Source organism: Schistocerca americana, chromosome 2, assembly GCF_021461395.2.
Source record: "Schistocerca americana isolate TAMUIC-IGC-003095 chromosome 2, iqSchAmer2.1, whole genome shotgun sequence".
Classification (NCBI taxonomy): Eukaryota; Metazoa; Arthropoda; class Insecta; order Orthoptera; family Acrididae; genus Schistocerca; species Schistocerca americana.
In genome coordinates, this window is record NC_060120.1 from 191558685 (window position 1) to 191580773 (window position 22089).

The window sequence follows — 22089 nt, forward strand, 5'->3', positions numbered from 1 at the left end:
ATATTTGTTGTGTTATGGAGATTCAGAGCCTACACCGCAAAACAACAACGTAGCTCGTAGTAACTTTTCAAAGTGACTACCGCCAGTCTCAATGCATGCATGGCAACGGTGCATGAAGTTCTGCCACACTTTCTCGAAGATCCCTGGTGTCTGTTGTACCAAGAGACAGGCATCTTGGACCCAAGCAAGCAGGTCTTCATCCGTTTCTACGGGGATTTCATACACCAACGCCGCGCGGGATTAGCCGAGCGGTCTGGGGCGCTGCAGTCACGGACAGTGCAGCTGGTCCCGGCGGAGGTTCGAGTCCTCCCGCGGGCATGCGTGTGTGTGTTTGTCCTTAGGATAATTTAGGTTAAGTAGTGTGTAAGCTTAGGGACTGATGATCTTAGCAGTTAAGTCCCATAAGATTTCGCACACATTTTCATTTCATACACGAACGCCTTAACGTAACCCCAGAGGAGAAGGTCCGGAGGTGTGAGATCCGCCGATCGCGCTGGCCATGAGTTAGGACCTGCCTTGCCAATCCAACGATGAGGATACTTGTAGTTCAGATGCTCGTGGACATTATCATCGAAGTGAGCTGGTGGACATTATCATCGACGTGGGGTGGTGCCCACTTGCATTGAAACCACATCCTTTCGCGGGCAGAAAACTGGGGGTACAGTCTCCAAGGTGTTAGCACGTCTCGCAGGATCACCACCATGGATTAATGACGCCTAATTCGTGAACAACACAAAATGTAAGAAACTCGGTACTACAGCACTATGGTGGATGATCTCTTGACAGAAGTGAACGCAGGGTTCAAAATCCGTTGGTCCCAGTGCTAGCACATGTTGTTTTCGGTAGGGCTGTAATACCTGTTCCACCAGTACTCTCCACACTTTATCCTTCGAAGTGTTCGTTTCACGGGCACATTGACAGGTGCTTACTGTTGGGTGGTTGGCTACACGATTCAACACTATCTCCTCAAAGTCAGACTTTCAGACATGTCTTTGGTGAGCTTCTCTGCCGGACCTCTGTAGCGTGAACGACCCCGTCTCCCCCCGTCTCCTGTAAGTTGGTGTCCATGGGGATAAACTTCTTCCAATTGGGATGATGCCGGCCGCGGTGGCCGAGTGGTTCTACGCGCTTCAATCCGGAACCGCGCTAGTGCTACGGTCGCAGTTTCGAATCCTGCCTTGGGTATGGATGTGTGTGATGTCCTTAGGTTAGTTAGGTTTAAGTAGTTCTAAGTCTAGGGGACTGATGACCTCAGATGTTAAGTCCCATAGTGCTCAGAGCCATCTGAACCATCAATTGGGATGACGCCTAATGAGGGAAAGCGTTCACTATACATCCGTGCTGCTTTACGGGCACTACATCCTGCCGGATCGCTCATTAAGTGCATCTGTGCTCACTCTCGTGACGAATAACGTTCCATTTTGACTACGCGTCATGCACTGTACAGAGTAGCACACCTCACCGTGGACATAGCACACGCTGTCTGATGCACTGGACAACTGACACCAGGGATTAGTGGCATGCGTGCGGTACAGGTTAATGCGCCGGTGCGATGCACTGGTCATCACACGCCACCCAAGCTACGAGAAAAGTTGTGTATAGTATGTTTAGTGGTCGGGGGTGTACGCTGTTTATCACCCGCTGACTGTTCCAGTGTACAACAGACACCAGGGATCTTTGCTAGCGTGCGGCGGAACTGCTTGCACTGTTGCAAAACATTCACTGAGACTGGCGGTCGTCGCAGAGAAAAATTACTATGAACTATTTTGTTTCTATGCGGTGTGGGCTGTGTATGTCCATAACACAATAAATGTATATTTCCGACCGTTGGTTCCCTGTCTCAATACAATCGGTTGTCGACTAACTATCACCTGTTTCAGTTTGACCCAAAAGGTTTGAGATGCCGTGTATTGTACATCGCTTAAATACGTAGGAATCGTAATATTTACAATCACTGCACAAAACACAGCCTCATGTCTCACACTAATAAAAGAAAAAGAAATGTTCTTTTTGCTTTAGGCAGCCAAAACAGGTAGCGACTCTCCCAAAAGTCTGCTCTCGTAACAACTGGTCCTTCCGAGAACGTTGAATGTTGGTTTCAACAGATTTAGCTCCTACGTTTACTGCTCAGATTCTGCCCCTTCGCTGCTCGGCCTCGCACACAGCAGCTGGCTACCCATGCCTGTCTTTGAGCACTGCCTGTTCCAGACTGTCGCAGTGCGCGCCCACTGTAACCTAGACAGGGATTCCCTAACTTGCGGAAAAAACACGTTTAAATATTTACAAAATAGTAATCTGCTCAGGGTGAGAGCACGAAGTGTACACAATTCTTATAATATACCTAATATTCTCATAACATAACTAAATGACACTTGCAAACATAGACTGAAATGCGTTCTCTGTATGCGTGTGATACTGTTGTTACATTATACATCGACAAACTTTCGGAGGTTGTACAGGGACATTTTATGAGTATTTTGGTATAAATGATACGTGGTCTTCCGTTCATCGTTACACAGTAATTGAGTTTCGTTTGATTTCTCACCCCCTTTCATCTCCCTATTGCACTGAAAATACGAGTATATGCACAGCTATTCAGATATTGATTAATGGGCTATGTGTTTTGTTATGAAAAAAAAATTGCTCAGTTCACCCATTAATACACAAAAATCTTAATTACAGTCACAGATTACATAATGCAAAAACGTCTACCTAACTGACAGTCGTTAACGCAGGATGAGAAGCATTCTCTGTATGCGTGCTATAATGTAGTTGCATTACACATTAACAAAACTTCACTGTTCCTTATGGCCGAGCCCGTGTCACAACCAGCTGATGTATGGGACAAACCCCTTTTTATCAATTTGACAAACACTTCTAGCGGGTTTTAATTTACCAGTGACGTAAAGGACGCGAAGAGGCTTCAGGATTTTTTTTTTTGAGTCATCAGTCTTCTGCCGGCCGATGTGGCCAAGCGATTCCAGGCGCTTCAGTCTGGAACCGCGCGCCCGCTACGGTCGCAGGTTCGAATCCTGCCTCGGGCATGGATGTGTGTGATGTCCTTAGGTGGGTTAGGTTTAAGTAGTTCTACGTTCTAGGTGACTGATGATCTCAGATGTTAAGTCCCATAATGCTCAGAGACATTTGAACCATCAGTCTTCTGACTGGTTTGATGCAGCCCGCCACGAATTCCTTTCCTGTGGTTAACCCTTTCATCTCAGAGTAGCACTTGCAACCAATGTACTCAGTTATTTGCTTGATGTATTCCATTCATCTTCCGCTACAGTTTCTTCCATCTACAGCTCCCTCTAGTACCATGGAAGTCATTCCTTGATGTCTTAACAGATGTCCTATCATCCTGTTCCTTCTCCCTGTCAGTGTTTTCCACTTATTCCTTCCCTCTCCGATTCTGCACAGAACCTCCCCATTCCTTACCTTATCAGTCCGCCTAATTTTCAGCATTCGTTTGTAACACTTCATGTCAAACGCTTCGATTCTCTTCAGTTTCGGTTTTTCCACAGTCCATGTTTCACTCCCATACAATGCCGTGCTCCTAACGTACATGGACGCGAGGTCTTTGGCGCCTTGTCACGGTACACGGTTCAGGGTTCGCGTGGCTCCCCCCCCCCCCCCCCCCCCTCGAGAGTCCGAGAGTCCTCCCTCGGGCATAGATATGTATGTTGTCCTTAGCGTAACTTAGTTTAAGTTAGATTAAATAGTGTGTAAGCTTAAGGGCCGATGTCCTCAGCAATTTGGTCCCATAAGATCTTACCACGAATTTCCAATTTTTCCAAATGTACATTCTCAGAAATTTCTTCCTCAAAGTAAGGCCAATGTTTGATACTAGTAGGCTTCTCTTGGCCAGGAATGCCCATTTTTCCAGTGATAGTTCTCCGTCCACCATAGGTAGCAGAATTCCTTAACTTCATCTACTTCCCGACCATCAATTCTCATGCTACGTTTCTCGCTGTTCTCGTTTCTGCTACTTCTCATTGCTTTCATCTTTCTTCGATTTACTCTCAATCCATATTTTGTGCTCATTAGACTGTTCATTCCATTCAGCAGATCACCTAATTCTTCCTCACTTTCACTCAGGATAGCAATGTCATCAGCGAATCGTCTCATTGATATCCTTTCATCTTGAATTTTAATTCCTCTCCTGAAGCTTTCTTGTATTTCCATCATTTCTTCTTCGATGTGCAGATTAAACAGTAGGGACGAAAGACTACATCCCAGTCTTAGACCCTTTTTAACACAAGCACTTCGTTCTTGGTCGTACAGTCGTAGTATTCCCTCTTGACTCTTGTATATATTGTGTATTACCCGTCTCTCCCTATAGTTTACCCCTATTTTTCCAAGAATTTCGAATATCTTTCACCATTTTACATTATCGTACGCTTTTTTCAGGTCGACAAATCGTATGAACGTCTCTTGATTTTTCTGTAGTGTTGCTTACATTATCAACCGCGACGTCAGAATTGCTTCTCTCGTGCCTTTATCTTTCGAAGGCCAAACTGATCGTCATCTAACACATCCTCCATTTTCTTTTCCATTCTTCTGTACATTATTCTTGTCAGCAACTTGGGTGAATGAGCTGTTATACTGGTCGTGCGATAATTCCCGCACTTCTCAGCTCTTTCAGTCTGCAGACTTGTGTGGACGATACTTTTCAGAAAGATTCATACATTCTACACATCAGCACGAATAGTCATTTTGTTGCCACTCCCCCCAATGATTTTAGAGATTCTGATGGAATGTTATCTACCCCCTCTGCCTTATTTGATCTCTTAAATTCAGATTGTAATACTGGATCCCCTATCTGTTCTAAATCGACTCGTGTTTCTTCTTCTGTCACATCAGACAAATCTTTCCCCCAATACCGGCCTTCAATGAACTCTTTCCACCTATCAGCTCTCTCCGCGCCATGTAACAATGGAATTCCCGTTACACTCATAATGTTACTACCCTTGCTTTTAATTATACCGAAGGTTATTTTAACTTTCCTGTATGCTGAGTCAGTCCTTCCGACAATCATTTCTTTTTCAATGTCTTCACATTTTTCATGCAGCCATTTCTTCTTAACTTCACTGCGCTTCCTATTTATTTCATTCCTCATCGACTTGTATTTCTGTATTGCTCAATTCCACTGATTATTTTTGTACTTATTTCTTTCATTGCTCAACTGAAGTATTTCTTCTGTTACCCACGATTTCTTCACAGATACCTTCTTTGTCTACACTTTTTCCCAGCTTCTGTGTTTGCAATTTTTATAGATCTTCAACTACACTGCCTACTGAGATATTCCTTATTGCTGTATCTAAAGCCTTAGAGAACTTCCTTAGTACTTCTGTAATCCACTTTTTTGCATACTGATTCTTCTTAACTAATCTCTTAAACTTCAGCCTACTCTTCATCACTACTACATTCTGATCTGGGTCTGTATCTGCTCCTGGATATTCCTTGCAATTTAGTATCTGATTTCGGAAGTTCAAACTGAAATCATCCAACCTTCTCCAAGTGTACCTCCTCCTCCTGTGATTGAGCAGAGTATTCTGAAATGTCTTACAGAACTCAACTAGTCTTTCTTCTCTCCATTCCTCGTCCCAAGCATGTATTCTCCTGTAACCTTTTCTATATCCTTCCCCTACAACTGCATTCCAGTACTCCATGACTATTAGATTTTCATCTCCCTTTACGTACTTTATTACCCTTTCAATATCCTCATATACTTTCTGTATCTCGTCATCTTCAGCTTGCATCGTTGGCATGTATACCTGAACTATTGTTGTCGGTGTTAGTTTGCTCTCGATTCGGATAAAACTCCAACGCTGAACTGTTCGCACTAATACCCTCTCTGCCCTACCGTCCTATTCATAACGAATTCTACGTCCGTTATACCGTTTTCTGCTGCTGTTGATATTACGCTGTATTCATCTGCTCAGAAATCCTTGTTTTCCTTCCATTTCACTTCACTGACCCCTACTGTATCTAGACTGAGTCTTAGCATTTCTCTTTTCAGATTTTGTAGCTTCCCAACCGCGTTCAAGCTTTTGACATTCCACGCACCGACTCGTGGAACATTATCCTTTAGTTGGTTATTCAATCTTTTGCTCATGGTCACATTCCCCTTGGCAGTTCCCTCTAGGAGATGCGAATGGAAGATTATCCTGGAATCTTTTCCAATGGAGTGATCATTATGACTCTTTTTTCCATTACAGGCCACATGTCCTGTGGATACACATTATGTGTCTTAAATGCGGTGGTTTCCATTGCTTTCTGCATTCTCATGCAGTTGATCATTGCTGATTCTGCAGCCTTTAGGGGCAGTTTCCCACCCCAAGGAGAAGAGAGAGCCCTGAACCTCTGCCCACCCTCTTTGACAAGGCCGTTGGGAGAATGAGGGTGACTTCTTATGGCAGAAGTCATCGGCCGCCAATGATGATTAATAATCAGGACTGAATCGATGGCGGGTATCGAACGCAGGACTGAGGACATTTTAATTACTAATCAAAGACGCTACCCTTATATCACGGGTGCTTCAGTGTAGATTAAAGTAATGCTGAAGACACAACTAATACCACGTGAAGGTGCGCCGAAATTAGCGTGAAAACGGTTGTTCTTTTAATTAAAAAAACCTCAGAGGTTTCTACCTTTTTATAAAAATTTCGCAGGTTGTTAAGGGATATTTTTTGAGTATTGGTTCGTTACAAGTTAGTTGTATTTCGTTTCATTTCTTGCGCCCATTTATCTTCATGTCAGTATTGCAGTGAACGTATCTACATACAGTACGAATGTCGGCGGTATGCGCAATGTGTCTTCTTTGGAAACCAATTAGTTCTATTCAGTCACCGTACTTGCTGTTGAGAACAGTAATGTCCACTTTACTCTTAACAACTGTGATTAATAATTTTCATGCTTCAAGATCAATATTGCTAAATGGATCGATATGAAAAATAAAATTATATTAGCTGAAAAATAGGGTTTTGGTGAGCAGCAAATATACGCAATATTATCCTTAGATGTGGTACATATAATTTAAATACAAAAATTAACTCAAGTGAGACCAAAATTGATATGATATGAAACATTTCCTTTGAAATAGGAAAGTTCTGAGGAGGCAAGATTATTACATCCTGATAGCTCTGCTTCCTATTTTTGTGTTAAAACTGTACATCAAAATTTTGCTTAGAACTACTTTTTCCTGCTCATTAAACGCAGTGTTCGTAAAATTAATCCCTCTTGTATAGAGGTTGAAGATCTGTTCCCCGCCTGTGTTAGTGCATTCCGACTGACCTTTTAGATATAATAATTTCCTTACTACCTTTCAATAGCTGCTCTTCTATCAACGTCCCTTACAGCACCAAAGAACATATCAAACATCAAATAGGTTGTAGTCCTGCCAATTCTAAATGCAATCTGTATAACGGAAAGTAATTATTTATTTTTCAATAAACAGGTCTCTAATTTCACTCTATATGATTACCACCTTGCACTTACGTTTATACTTTAACACATTTCCATTTTTGATTATGCTACTGAATTTTCGCAGTACATACATCCATGTTATCTTACTTGCAATACATACTTTGTTAAACACAACATGCTGGATGGTTTTAGCAAGTCTGATTCTTTGGGTTTTTTTTTTGTATTGATAATATGTTGCACTTGCCCAGTTCGACAGACTATACTAGTAAAATCGTATAGCTACATGGGCTGCTGCGAGTTTGTTGGAGTGTTACTCAGTGAGATTGTATGTTGACTAGAGTGGATCAGTGCTATTGGATAACACGGTGTTTTACTTATTATTTCATGCAAATCAATTCTCATTATGTAATTTCCTTGTATTTTAGCAGTGGAGATGACTATTTATAACTGAAATCTGCATAAGCAAGAACAACAAAAATCAGTTTGATTGCAGCTATCTGCTGTGTTCCTATGCTGCCTTAAAGTGGTCTACGCTCACTGTGCACAATTGTTCCTCATGGAATCAGAGTTGGTTAAGTTGGTATTGGTGTACTTTATTGAAACCACATCATCACCGGTTTCTAATTTACACTTTTCTCGTCAGACGACTTTGCGCACTTTGCTAAAAATACATGGGTCAGCTTGTAACCTCCCCCTCACTTATCGACCTTGATGACAGTGAAAAATTAAACCACGTGTACCTAATGGAAATTTGGGAAAAGCAATCGTCACCGAAGTTAATCTGTCGGTAAAGAGGGAGGAAAGGGTTACATCTAAATGAAAGGAAAAATGCAAATGAAACTGGTGGAAATTAATTTTGAAAAGGGGTAAAGTTAATAAAGTAAATGTGCGGCCGTTACGTTAACAATTAACTAGCGGTAATTAGATATTTGAGATTTGGGGGAAATTACGGTCGCCAGTCTTATGGACAATTACTATAGTAACTGAAAAAGAAAGGTTATTACACATATAATTAGCACTAGAAGCGTGGCAACTGAAGGTTGACACCTGTAGTGTGAAAACTGAAAGTTTGTCAGAAGTAATAAATTTCGCTACACTCTGACTTAATTTAGCAAAAGAATGAATAAAACCGGAAAATTGAAAGTTAGCTTAGTGACTGAAATTAATAGTGAGCTTTGTTTCTGAAGCACATGGAAATTCAGTAAAATACGGTTAGTCTTGGGCTACCTCAACAATCATTTCAAAAGCTACTTGAATCTACGCAATTTAGAAATAAGAGATTTAACTTTGAACTTGAATTAAATGATTCTGAACAATTAACAATAGTAAAATTTAGTACGTACCAAGCTGAGCTGCAGTCACAGGTAAGCTAAAATACGGTAACAAAACTCGCACTCTTAATTTGTGCTTGTGTAATCTAAATATTGTAGCCATCTATGAATACCTTAACTGAACTTTGAAATTAAAGCAGTGAAATCGAATGATATTACTTTCATGCTGGCGTTTGAATTTCAACGACACTCGGGTTCATTCCAGAAAAGGAACGGACCCTGCTTGGTAATGCAATTGGGACAATGAGCAACAAAGGTTCATGCTACGTTGCTGTAATTTAGTGAGAAAAATTTAACAGTTTGAAAAGCTGAGGTCTGCCATACAGTTCTAAAACGTTACGTGCCACCAGTCTTCCTTGTTGGTTGATTGAAGGTTTGAAGTCGTCGATCGAGAAGGTGGCGACAATCACTCATTGTCGGCCGTCGCTGTTGCAGAAGCTGGATGTTGGCGCGCCTTCTTCTCGACACGGTCTCCAGCCGAAACGGGCTCTTGATGTGTGGCAGCCAACGCTTCCAGTCCGCGACACCGTGTCAGAAACTATCATGGCAAGTCGGCGCAATTACATGCTGCCAAACCCCGAAAGCGCGGCAACTCGCGGGAGCGTCACACAACACACCTGCTCCACTGCCCTACTCCCGCCAGACACTGCTCTACTCTGCCCGCGCTCCACGCGGCAGAGATAACACTACCAAAGATCCTAAACACTTTGGTTCTCCACACGACCTATCGATGTATTCATTCGATAGCATAGTTTTCCCTAGGCAAGACCCAGCATAAAAATACAAATAATATTTACAAAACAAACCAATTATACATCGACATAAATTCATAAATATATATATACAAATAGTAAAACAATTACAATATATAAAGAGACAGAAATGTCATATCTTCAGGTAACAAAATAAGGAAAAAAATTATAGTACAATAGATGGAAATAGGAGGATATCCATTACCGGCGATACAAGTTGATATAGGTTGAAGAGAAATTAACTAGTTTCAAAGGTGTAATGATGATGGCTGCACTACAGACGCATGTTAAATTGCAGCTTACATAGAATGATTGCCTGGAATATTTAATTTTCGTTGGATAAAGTTGGTGTAAGCAAATGTTCTAGGTGATCGTTTGAAGTACTTTGTAAACATGAGTTTTTAGTAGTTGTACCATTGTCACAGCTTTGCTACTGTTAATTTCTTTTTACCGAAGTGTAACTCTCCTTTAAATCAATACAGAGGTCTCGTACAATAACGCGGCGCCGGCATAGAAACATATTCTCGTCTTGAGTGCTCGTTGAGTCCATCTCATGGTTCTGAAGGGGTGGCCGCCTCAGTTACCTGTCGTCTCCCGTCCTGGGCAGTTCGCATTCTCTTTGTTGCCTCTTTACTACATACCATGGCACTGCAGTCTTCATATACTGTAGGCACAGGAGATCATCATAGCCATGCACTTGTGTTTATATGCAGAGCCATTAAATTTATGTTGAGAGAGGCAACCGAAGGAGCAAAAAGATCAATAAAATGTGCGCGTGAGAGGGTTGTAGGAACCGCCAGCTCCTGAAGTCCCATAATAAAGATAACAAAGAAGGAGAGGGGAAGAATATCTACAAGTACTTCCTAAGGTTGCAGAATTTCGGAAGGATATGGAAGTGAGAGAAAAAATTATGTTTAGGTAGTACTGACAGACAAGTTAGCTGACTGTTCCATAAAATTTCGGGTGTGCAATTGCGTAAATTTCACTCCTTCTTCTAATATTTCGGATGTATACCGTACAGCTATCTTCAGACTGAGCCAAAGTGACTGATGCTCCAGCGCTTGCTCTGTCCTTCTAAACGCTCAGACCGCGGCACTGCGCATGCGGCCACAGATACACAAGGCGTTAGAGACGTTGATCGGCGACAAAGAGGTGTAAAATATGCATGAAATTAGATCTATGCCTGCGCGGTCGATCCACACGGTAATATCGACGTTTCACTGCGAGCTGCACCGTCACGACGTCTTTGTGAGTTCATTACAGATAGCAGAGGTAGCGGCTTCAGCTTGGACAAATCATGGAATCCGGCACTTTCCATAATAAAGTCACAAAGACATCGCGACGGTGCAGCTCGCTCTGATACATCGATATTACCTTGTGGATCGACCACGCAGCCATAGATCTAATTTTATGCGCATGTTATACCTCTTTGCAGCCGATTAACGTCTCTGGCACCTTGTGCATCTGTGCCCGCAGTGGCACGGTCCGCGGATTTAAAAGGATGGAACAAGTGCTGGCGCGTCAGTCACCTCAGCTCACCGAAGATGACTGTACGGAATGCGGCCGAAATATTAAAAGAAGAAGTGAAATTTTATGGAACAACAAAAATATGAAAATACACAAGATGTTACGTACACATGTCACATGTTCTTCATTTTAGATCGTAGATATCATGATAAGTGATGTGCACTTCACTACATTTTTACCCCTTTTTGTTTTATGGAGTTTCTTTCGGCAGCACATGGTCAGAATTGCTTTGCTTTTTTTGGCTCTTTCCTTATATGACTCTTTCTTTTTCAGCCCTTAATGGGAAACTATTGACACTGAATATCTACATTTGTCGAGCTGTTGATCGTACTGACATAACCTGTTAATAATCGCACAATCTTTTACAGTGGCTCTAGCAGTAGCTTACAAATTATACGCGATATGCGTTTGTGCGAAGTCTTCAGGTATCGAAGTGCACCTCGCCTGCGGCGTCGTGGTCATTTACAGTGGAACCTCCACCAATGTCATTGTCCGCTCCCCTACGGCGCCGTCTGACCAATTGTGAGGCAAGTTATTTTGTGTGCAACCTGTCGTGTGTTTTAATAAAAGCATACAAAGCTATCTGACGATAAAGTGCATATTCGAAGTTGGTAATGCCGTTTTTTCAATAAAACCGAAATTAAGATTATGGCTGTATGTTGTAAACATTCTATAGAAACGAAAGACTTCTTCTTTGTGCTACTCTACAGCTAATACACACGCTCTGTGTGGCTTAGATCTCGCTGTATCAAAGCAGTGATTACAGGTATCAACGAAACATGCCACATCATTACAGACTGTCTATGGTGCGCCCCTCTAGAGAAGCTATCTCATCTAATGGAGCTTGCAAGAACACCACATTCGTACTAAACCTCAGTTTAGCCGGTAAGTCCGTAGATGGTGATATAAGGGACGTTCAGTATAACTGGCCAAGCTTTCTCACCCAAATTGTGCGATAATTAAGATAGTCTGTGCTGGAACTGACTTAGTGAGCCACCCCATAGGAATTCTTCCTCCCGTTATGTGGAGATGCTATTTTAGTTTTATGTCCCCTTTGAGATCGTAGCAGTGCCGTCGGATTCTGAAAATGCAATACTACTGTCTATGCTTTACATAATGCAGTGGGAAGAAGTTTTTTGTGCAAATAATGTTTACACAGGATGCCATTATGGTATGTTTATTTAAGACATACCGTAAAAGCTAACAGTTAACAGTACGACAGCATGGTCTACCACATGACTAGATTGCAAAACATCCTACAGACGACTGCCGACTATGGTACACAGTCTGTAACTCGAGCATACAATCGGTATAGTTCGTTTAAGATCGTACATCTTCGGTCATACGAAAGTTGTTCGTGTATTTATTAATATCATATGGAGAAAATGTCATTAATAGTTCTGGAGAAAATCTTGTAGAATTCTGTAATCAATATGACGTGAAAGTTCTGATCACACACTATTCGCATAAAGATACCCACAGATATACATGGGAGAGACCTTCATTACAGCAGAAATCAATCATAATTGATTACATAATTACCAAACAAAGGCCAAAAATGGTAGTTCAAGGCTGTAGAGTCATGTGGGAGGCCAACTGTGGATCTGATCGCTACTTAGTTTTAGCAAAGTTGACATATCCATTTAGGAGAAAACCATCAACAACTGGGCAAATGGCTGACCACAGCAATCAGGAGAAATTACAGCGGGCAAGGTATAAGCTCTTTCTCCTGAAGCAGTTCAGCATCAAGGATTTATTTCAACGTACATTAGAAAATGAACTAAAAGTGATTCCAGAAGATGACAATGTTGAAGTAGAATATGAAAATATTAAAAAAGCTCTTACAAAATTTTCTCTACAGGTACTAGGGACCGAGAGTAAGAGTCTAGGTAAACAGAATCCTCCCCGGATGTCTGATGACATGAAGATGTTGATTAGGGAATAGAAAAATCTTTGCAAAAAATGGTTATCAACTAAATCACTACAGGACAGGAAAAACTACCAGACAACAAATTACGAATTCAGAAACAGAATTAAATTAGAAAAGAACAAGATGTGGGAACAGAAATGTATTCAAATTGAGAGTCTAATAGGTTGATCAGAAACAACAGAAGTGCGGAGAACAATTACCATTATGAATAAAAAACAAGTGAACAAAGCAGTAGACAACCTAATTCCCTTAAAGGAATGGAAAAGCATTATGCAGACCTTTTAACTGAAGATAGGCCATATTACATGCAAGGGAATGAAGAGAACATGGAAGTAACTGTTCGAAATATGAACATTGCAATAGAGGAAGTGAATTGTGCATTAATTAAAATGAAGAATGGCCGATCACCTGGTCCAGGAAACATTTCTGTTGAATTATTGAAGGCTGGAGGAATATATCTGAAGAAACGAATAACCTGCCTGATGAACAACTGTTGTGAAAGGATTGAAATTACCTCAGAATGGAAAAAGTCATATATAGTTCTATTTTCAAGAAAAGGAATAGAAAAGACACAAACTGCTATAGAGGCATTAGAGTCAACTGTACAATGAGCCGCTTATTTGGCAAGGTAATGTTTGAAAAAATTAGACAAAATGTTGGCCACCATACTGGGGAAGAGTAGAGCTGGTTTAGGCAGAACAGATCATGTACAGATAACCTATTTATTTTACAACAACTAATGAGTAAATTTATAGCAGTAGGGAAGGAACTACACATTGCCTTTGTAGATTTAGCAAGAGCTTACGATACAGTCCCTATATCTAAGCTGTGGGAAGCTATGAAAGATATGGGTATGGATGATCACATTCTATAAATTATTACTGAAATTTGCAGGGATAGTGTGCTACAGATTAAACGAGGTTTCAAGTTATCAGAACCTATTAATGTCACTAAAGGTCTGCGACATGGTTGCACTACGTCACCCATCACAGTCAACGATGTCATCGATAGACAGATATTTTCATTAAGCTTTGTTGACGATCAAGCTATTATAGCACAAGATGATTACGACCTTGAGTTCATGATACGTTGATTATATCAGGAATACAACAGATGGGGTACTACAAATGAGTCTAACAAAAACAGAGTATCTGGTGGTAAATAGTGACGCTAAATTTGAAGTTCACATCAATGACAAAGCAGTTATGAGACAGGCAGAGAAATTTAAATATCTCGGGCATATATTGATAAAAATGGATTGGGCCATACAGAAGCAAAATATAGAATGCAGCAAAGCAGAAAAGTGTTAGGGTGTATGAATTCTTTTTAGTGGGATAAGAATATTTCCAACAGCAATAAGAAAAGAGTAGATAAGATAATGGTTGAATCACTGCTATGCTATGGATCAGAACTATGGATCTTAAATGCGGATCTCAAAAGAAGACTAATAGCTGTGGAAATGGATTATTTGCGTAGGAGTGCCAGAATATCAATAATCGAAAGGAAAACTAATGATGAAGTAAGAGCTAGAAATGAAGGCAAATGATACAGTGATAGATTGAATTGAAAAAAAATCATTAAATGGTACGGGCATATGGCGAGAATGCCAGACCATCGGTGGCCAAAGAAGGTTTATGAAAGGAAACCACCCGGCAGACGTAAGCGCGGAAGACCACGACGTTCTTGGTCAGACCACATAAATGGAGTAATGGAACATCGCAGCATCGACAAGGAAGATGCGCTGCATAAAGTGACTTGGCGGAGGATAACAGGAACACAACAAGACGTTGTTATTAATTAATCTTTATACTGATTAATCCTGTAATAATAATAATATTAATATCAACGTCTCCTGGAATTGTAAAACTTCTGAAAGATAGTGTTTATGACCCATGGACTACTCCTAATGTGTAAGTGGCGAAAGCCATCTTTTGTTAGCAAATATTCATTAATAACAGTTACTTGGTTCGCGGCGGAATAAATGTCCTTTCTTTACGTATATCTTTGTTGACATCGATTGCGATTTCTGCATCGGCACCTCAACCCACTGGTTCTGAAAACGCCAGCGTGGGAACCTCGCTCCTTACTCCATATGTACTGCAGCGCTGATAAAATCACTTAACGTACGTGAAATAGCAGAACAGGAGATAAAGTATCTGCAAATGAAGGGTACCTTATAAGCTCCTGATGTCCCACGCAAAACAGCAGCCAGTAAAGAGAAACCAATAGCAGCATCAGGAACTCTTGTGCTGTTTATATACCAGCCAGCACGTTCATGACAGTACTAGAGAGAGTTTTCCTAAGACTTCAGAGGACCTAACAGCTCCATCACAGTAGATGAGACTTCAAACAAGGAGTGTTGAACCCAGCGCCTTAAAACATGAATGACACCTGATGAAGGATTTCCTCTTGGACACACAAAAGAATGGATTACTTGGAGCGGAATTAATATCCAGGGATGGGGTCCTACTGGAAGGTCTGTGGTTGTGGAGATGAACAGACCACAAACATTTGCTGCTGAGTCGCTTACGTCCAGTCTCGCTTATGTCCGTATCTTGGAGGACGTGGCAAAAGCTTCAGTCAGCGACTTTAAGTTGCCAGGTTCTGGTCTGCAGGTTTCTTAACGTCTGTTGGTTTGGTTCAAATGGCTCTGAGTACTATGGGACTTAACATCTGAGGTCATCAGTCTCCTAGAACTTAGAACCACTGAAACCTAACTAACCTAAGGGCATCACACACATGCATGCCCGAGGCAGGATTGGAACCTGTCACCGTAGCGGTCGCTCGGTTCCAGACTGAAGCGCCTAGAACCGCTCGGCCACAACGGCCGCCTGTAATTTTTATATTTTGTTCTTAGTTTAGTTCTAATCCATATGTTATATGTTACAGAAATAGAAAACAGTCTCCGTTGCAAGTGTTTTATTAACAATTACTCGTTTTGAGCGGTTAGTGCATCTTCAGATTATTAACAATCCTGTTACATAACAGTTCATTTGTGAACGTATTTAGCAAAGATTAATGGGATAACCAACCAAAAGGTGAGAAGTAAAGTGATGCACTTGCCTTGAACAGCGGAGACCGCATTACTCACATTTAAAAGCCATTGATATGAGGGCGTTAAAGTGAAAGCCGCAATCGTCAGTATAAATGTAGGATAGCCTGAAATAACAAATAAAAGCCTGAAATAACAAATAAAGGCCTCTCAGTTAAAACCCTAAAATTACGACACTAATAAGACTGAGAGCAGAATTAAGAACCAGAAAGAACTCAAGAAAGCATGGCAATATATAGTGCGATGATAGGTTAGCGAACACAGCCGTGAATCGAAGTGTAAACAAGTACTGTTCCAGACAACGTATATACTGAAGCGTGGGGGCTGCACAGTAGACGGACATGAGAACGGAACTTAATAAAAGCTCCGAGTGGCGGCGCTGATTGTAAAAAAAGATTTGTAGTAGAGTAAATGCTGAACAGAGCCATTTAAAACGACGGAATAGAATAAAATACTCTTAGAAATTAAAAATATACGAACTAGTGTTGAGCCAACTGCTAACTGTTAAGATGGACCGAAACGGGTAGGAAAAAATTGAAAAACACAAAGGCTTAAAAAAGATTGGGGTAATGGTAAAACCGAAAACAGAACCACAATGATAGGAGGCAAAGGCAGAAAAAAGTGAGGTGCAGACCAAATAGTCACAAAGAGAAAACAACCTAAATTTTGACGAAGCTGATATCCTGGTGTCATAGAAAATTTGGTTTTAGTGACCAACTGATCATTAAGGCTTAAGTTTTACCAACCGCTTGAGAAATTTGACGATCTCAAATCGTCCAGAATGGCTAATTTTTTTACCTTTAGGCAATACATATAGAATCTGGAGAGACTCGAGCATCGGTTCACAATGGTTTCGGTTCACAATGGCCACGAGCTCTAAGATGTTCGGGGAAAGAACAGTTATTCTTTACAGAGTCCTTTGCAGTGAGAAGGTGGTACCGAAACTGTATTTTGACCTCGCGACCTGTTTATCAAACATATGTATGAAGGCACTGGACACAAGTTAGTCTCTAGACTCCTGTGTTTGAAAAGAAATCTTTAACTAGCAGTTCATTGTGAATGAGCTGGTAATGGGTTCGATCACGGTCTGCTTAACCCCACTGCCTTTGATGAGGTTGGCGAGTCTGTAAGATATGTCACTGGCAGAAAGTGAGGTGATATACATGCATTCAGAAGGAGTATTCCGAGTACCAGCTGTGCTGGTTGCCTTCAAACGAAATAAGTTATGTGCTAATTTGGGTCTGCAAGTACTTGACTTAAAGGAACACTGAGTGCCCTACCGGTCATAGATGAAAAAAAAAACTATATGTATAGCGGGATGAGAAGACGGCTTGTGTGTGATGGAATCAGTGGTTGTAGGTTTCTGGAAAATATTGTACACGATGTGTCCCTCAGCTGATCGGATGTTTAAATTAAGGTCATTGAGTGACTAATTAGACACGAAAACTTCGTGCATGAGAATCAATTTGGGATGCAAACTACAAAATCCTTCCGCAAATGAGCTTACGTTTTCAACGGGACCGTCAAAAATAACGAAAATGTCGTCAATATTTCTACAATAGAAGAGTATTTCCTTGCGAAGATGAGATTGTTGCTAAAGTATTTATTCTCTAGGCTGTTAACAAAGATGTCTGCTAAACAACCAGCTACACAATTAACCATTGCATCATTTTGAGTGCATACTGTGTAGAGCTGCATCAAACCAGTCTCTGGGCTGCAGACCACAACAACAACTGTTGTTAAAGGAGAAGTAGTTGTATAAAGTAGTAATTCCGAGAACTGCTACAACCTCATCATTTTCGTCCCGGATCAGTGAAATTCTGTCACTCTGATTGTCGCCAATGATGTTAATGGTGTCATTGGTGGGTTAGTTAGTACATAAATTCTTCACTTTGAGCGAAGCTGGCGTATAGGAAGGTGGGAATGTTTTGCCTTGAAGCCTACCAACGAGCACTTTCTTATTTTGAATCATCATAAAAACAGAACTGCCATAGCACCTGTAAGATAAATTTGGCAGTAGGTTCCACTAGATTGCAATTAAGCAGACAGGAAAATCCGATTTATGTGGTTATATTTTAGCTCTAAGTAACGATGTTTTGGGATTCATTACTTCAAGCCTTTGCTGAGTTTCAGGAGTAATAATGTCACTACACACATGGATACAGTTTCACAGTTCTCTGTTGAAAATGGAATGGAGTAATGTGTTCAGAAGCGGCAGCCTCGTTTGAGAAAACCAATTCCAAAATAACGAAAATTTCTTTCAGGACTAGTTTCATAAACAATGTGTTGCTGACGCCCTCATACCTGTGTAACTCCATAAGCAATTTAGGATACGTAAAAATCAGTGTGCCTCTAAGGTAGTCTTTAAGTATTCTGAAACTGTGTTAAGCAAGGAGATGAGGTGCCTCTACTCCTAGAAAGATGGGCTCAACAGGATTGCTTGTGATGCGTACACACAATTTGATGAACTTATGAAAGTACTAAATGCCTTTACGTGGGAGTGCGGTCAACCAATTAAAGAGAGACATCATTGTAAACTTACCCGCTTATGGAAAATTTATGCCAGTCCGATTAACAATGGTAAACCAGCTAGTAGTGACGTTTTCCGTCGTGCCAAGTGAGTAGTCACTTTCACCGACTGACAGTTTAGTCATCAGCATAATTCCCTTCAAAATGAGGGCTTAAAACATAACATACAACCACTAATGAATGATAAACGCACCAATGATCTAATTGCTGACTTTAAGCTGGCACTAGATCGTGCAGTCAATGATAATACGAGTATGTTAGCTTGTAAAGCCTGTGGTTTGATTGAGAAATGTTTTTAATTCAAACAATGCCAGTAGTGAACATTTAAAGTCAATCAATAATCAGAAACTTAAGAAGCACGATGCCATAGTGGTGGAGGTAGATAAAAGCAACGCTACTATTGTTGTTTATAAGGCAGACTATACGTTCAAAGTTAAGCAGTTTTTCAACGACAGTGGTATTGAACAGATAGAATGTGACCCAACGCAATACACAAGCAGGAAGAAGCATCATACTGGTTGACTATTCTACGAACGTACGGTCTCGGAATTGGAACAGTAAACCGCACTGTGATGCAGTATGCCGCTTTTATAGTGTCTGCCACTGGAATTGACCGAGCATCTCAGTGAGGCTTTCGCACTTATTAAACGACCCTGCAGCGAAACGCCCAACTTTTCTGTCAATCTGTCAGCTCTGCAGCTGAGAGTGCACTGTTATGAAACTTCCTGGCAGCTTAAAACTGTGTGCCAGATCGAGACTCGAATTCGGGACCTTTGCCTTTCGCAAGCAAGTGCTCTACAAACTGAGCTACCCAAGCACAACTCACGGCTCGCCCTCACAGCCTTACTTCTGCCAACATCTCGTCTCCTACATTCCAAACTTCACAGAAGCTCTTCTGCGAAACTTGCAGAACTAGCACTCCTGGAAGAAACGGTATTTGCGGAGACATGGCTTTGCCCCAGCCTGTGGGATGGTTCTAGAATGAAATCTTCACTCTGCAGCGGAGTGTGCGCTGATATGAAACTTTCTGTCAGATTAAAGCTGTGTGCCGGACCGAGACTCGAACTCTGGACCTTTGCCTCAATTTCTTCGCCTTCTCTGTTTCTGCTATCAGTCCTGTCTGATACGGATCCAAGACTGTGTACCTACACCGAAGCATTTGTCAAACGAATATTTTCTAACAAGGGAACCTCCCCATCGCACCCCCCTCAGATTTAGTTATAAGTTGGCACAGTGGATAGGCATTGAAAAACTGAACACAGATCAATTGAGAAAACAGGAAGAAGTTGTGTAGAACTGTGAAAAAATAAGCAAAATATACAAACTGAGTAGTTCAAGGGAGGATAAGCAACAATAAGGACATTAGGCACGCAGGAGCGCCGTGGTCTCGTGGTAGCGTGAGCAGCTGCGGAACAAAAGGTCCTAGGATCAAATCTTCCATCGAGTGTATATTTTAATTTTTTATTTTCAGTTTATGTGACAAACTCTTATGTTTTCATCACATTTTTGGGAGTGATTACCACATCCACAAGAAAACCTAAATCGAGCAAGGTAGAAAAATCTTCTTACCCATTTGCCAAGTGTACAAGTTAGGTGGGTCGACAACATATTCCTGTCATGTGACGCACATGCCGTCACCAGTGTCGTATAGAATATATCAGATGTGTTTTCCTGTGGAGGAATCGGTTGACCTATGACCTTACGATCAAATGTTTTCTGTTCCCATTGGAGAGGCACGTCCTTTCGTCTACGAATCGCATGGTTTTGCAGTGCGGTCGCAAAACACAGACACTAAACTTATTACAGTGAACAGAGGTGTCAATGAACGAACTGACAGATAATAACTATGCAAAAATAAAGAAAGTAAAAATTTCAGTCGGGGGAAGACTTGAACCAAGGATCTCTCATGCAGCAGCTGCTCACGCTACCACGAGAACACGGTGCTTCTAAGCACACTTTTTCCATGATGTTGCTTATATGACCCATGGACTACTCAGTTTGTATATTTTGCTCATTTTTTCACAGTTCCACACAACTTCTTCCTGTTTTCTCAATTGATCTGTGTTCAGTTTATCAAGGCCTATCCACTGTGCCAACTTATAACTAAATCTGAGGGGGGTGCGATGGGGAAGTTCCCTTGTAAGTTACCTCGTTTGGATGGACTACACTATCTGAGGGTTCTTCCCCTGAATCTCAGTCTGGCGTCTGCCTTGCCCGCAGTTAGTTTTGTGTGGTCGTTTTACCTGAAACTGCGCATGTGTCTAGATCTAGAATGGACGTGCCTGTATCCAGTGACTGTTCTGCAGTCTTGTAATCATACAAATGGGTACTTCTACCAATACGTGCCCAATACTTTTCATTTGTTTAAGTTGAGCGTCAGTTACCAATCACTACACCGTCAGAGCTCTACATTTTTATACAGTTTTCTGGCGCTACGACTTCTCGTTATCCGACGGCACCATCCCCAATAAGCCTCATGGAACTTCCGACCTTATACACTAGGTCATTTGCATGTACTGTGAAAAGTAATGGTCCTATAACACCCCCATAGGATACGACCGCAAATCTGAAGACTCCTTTGAGAATGACGTGCTGTTTTGTATTTGCTAGAAACTCTTCAATAAAATCACACACCTGGTGGTATTCCGTACACACGTATTTTGTTCATGTGTACAATGTGAACTATATGTTTCCCAAGGTATAGACTAAATGGGTTTTGGAGGGACCAATCGGTTTAGTACGGTGAAATTAAAGATATCAAACGACAGACGACTAGGAACAGTATGTGTTAACCGATATCTCTGGTTCTACAGTCGTTGGCATTTTCTCGTGAGCAACAGGCATCGTCAAGGCCACGAGATGTTTGTGTGACGGGTTGCATAACTGGCAGGCGATGAAGACTAATGGTCTATGTTCCTGCGTGTTACCTATGAAATACTGTCTGCGTAGAATAGACTCGCTCATACCTTAATGTATAACACAACTGTCGGCTGAAATATTTAACACGTTATAGCGGGGAAAACTTAGGTTATTTTGCGAATACGGATACAGAAGAATAACACTGCTAGTGGGCACTTTAACTGTACTGTCTTCACAACAGGATTCCGATCTTAAATTTCATTCGCCGACTGGATCAGTTAAGACTGCTAGGTGAAGATAATTTTCTGCTGTAATTTACCGGCGACATAGTCACTGCAGCCGCAAGTGAAAAACCGAAGTACAATCTATTATGCTGCAGTCTTTGCTTTCATCGTTTCAATTGCAGATAGTGCGACATATAGAGCGAATAAAATACTGCACAAGACAATTACACTGCTTTTCAAACTGTCAGCACATCGAGAAAATAGGAAGAAGGTAATGTGAAGATGAAAGCATAAAGGAAAATCATTTTACTTGCTTTTCAAATGGCGAAGTATAAAACGCATCTCCTTAATGTCAACTAGTAAAAAAAAAAGTGATATTGTCTACTTTGAATATCAGGTATACTAACGTCCTTCAAATAAGACCAAATGATGTTCAGGTTCGAATTATTTCAGGTTACCA

General features: G+C 41.2%; 1 protein-coding gene across 1 annotated transcript in view; it reads left to right on the forward strand.

Moving 5' to 3' along the window:
* The first annotated feature begins 15423 nt into the window (after nucleotides 1-15423).
* Nucleotides 15424-22089, forward strand: part of LOC124593866 (larval cuticle protein A2B-like) — a 32666-nt gene continuing 26000 nt past the window's right edge. Inside the window, exon 1 of the mRNA XM_047132214.1 lies at nucleotides 15424-15441. Coding sequence (XP_046988170.1) covers nucleotides 15424-15441 — 18 coding nt within the window. The remainder of the gene's footprint in view (nucleotides 15442-22089) is intronic.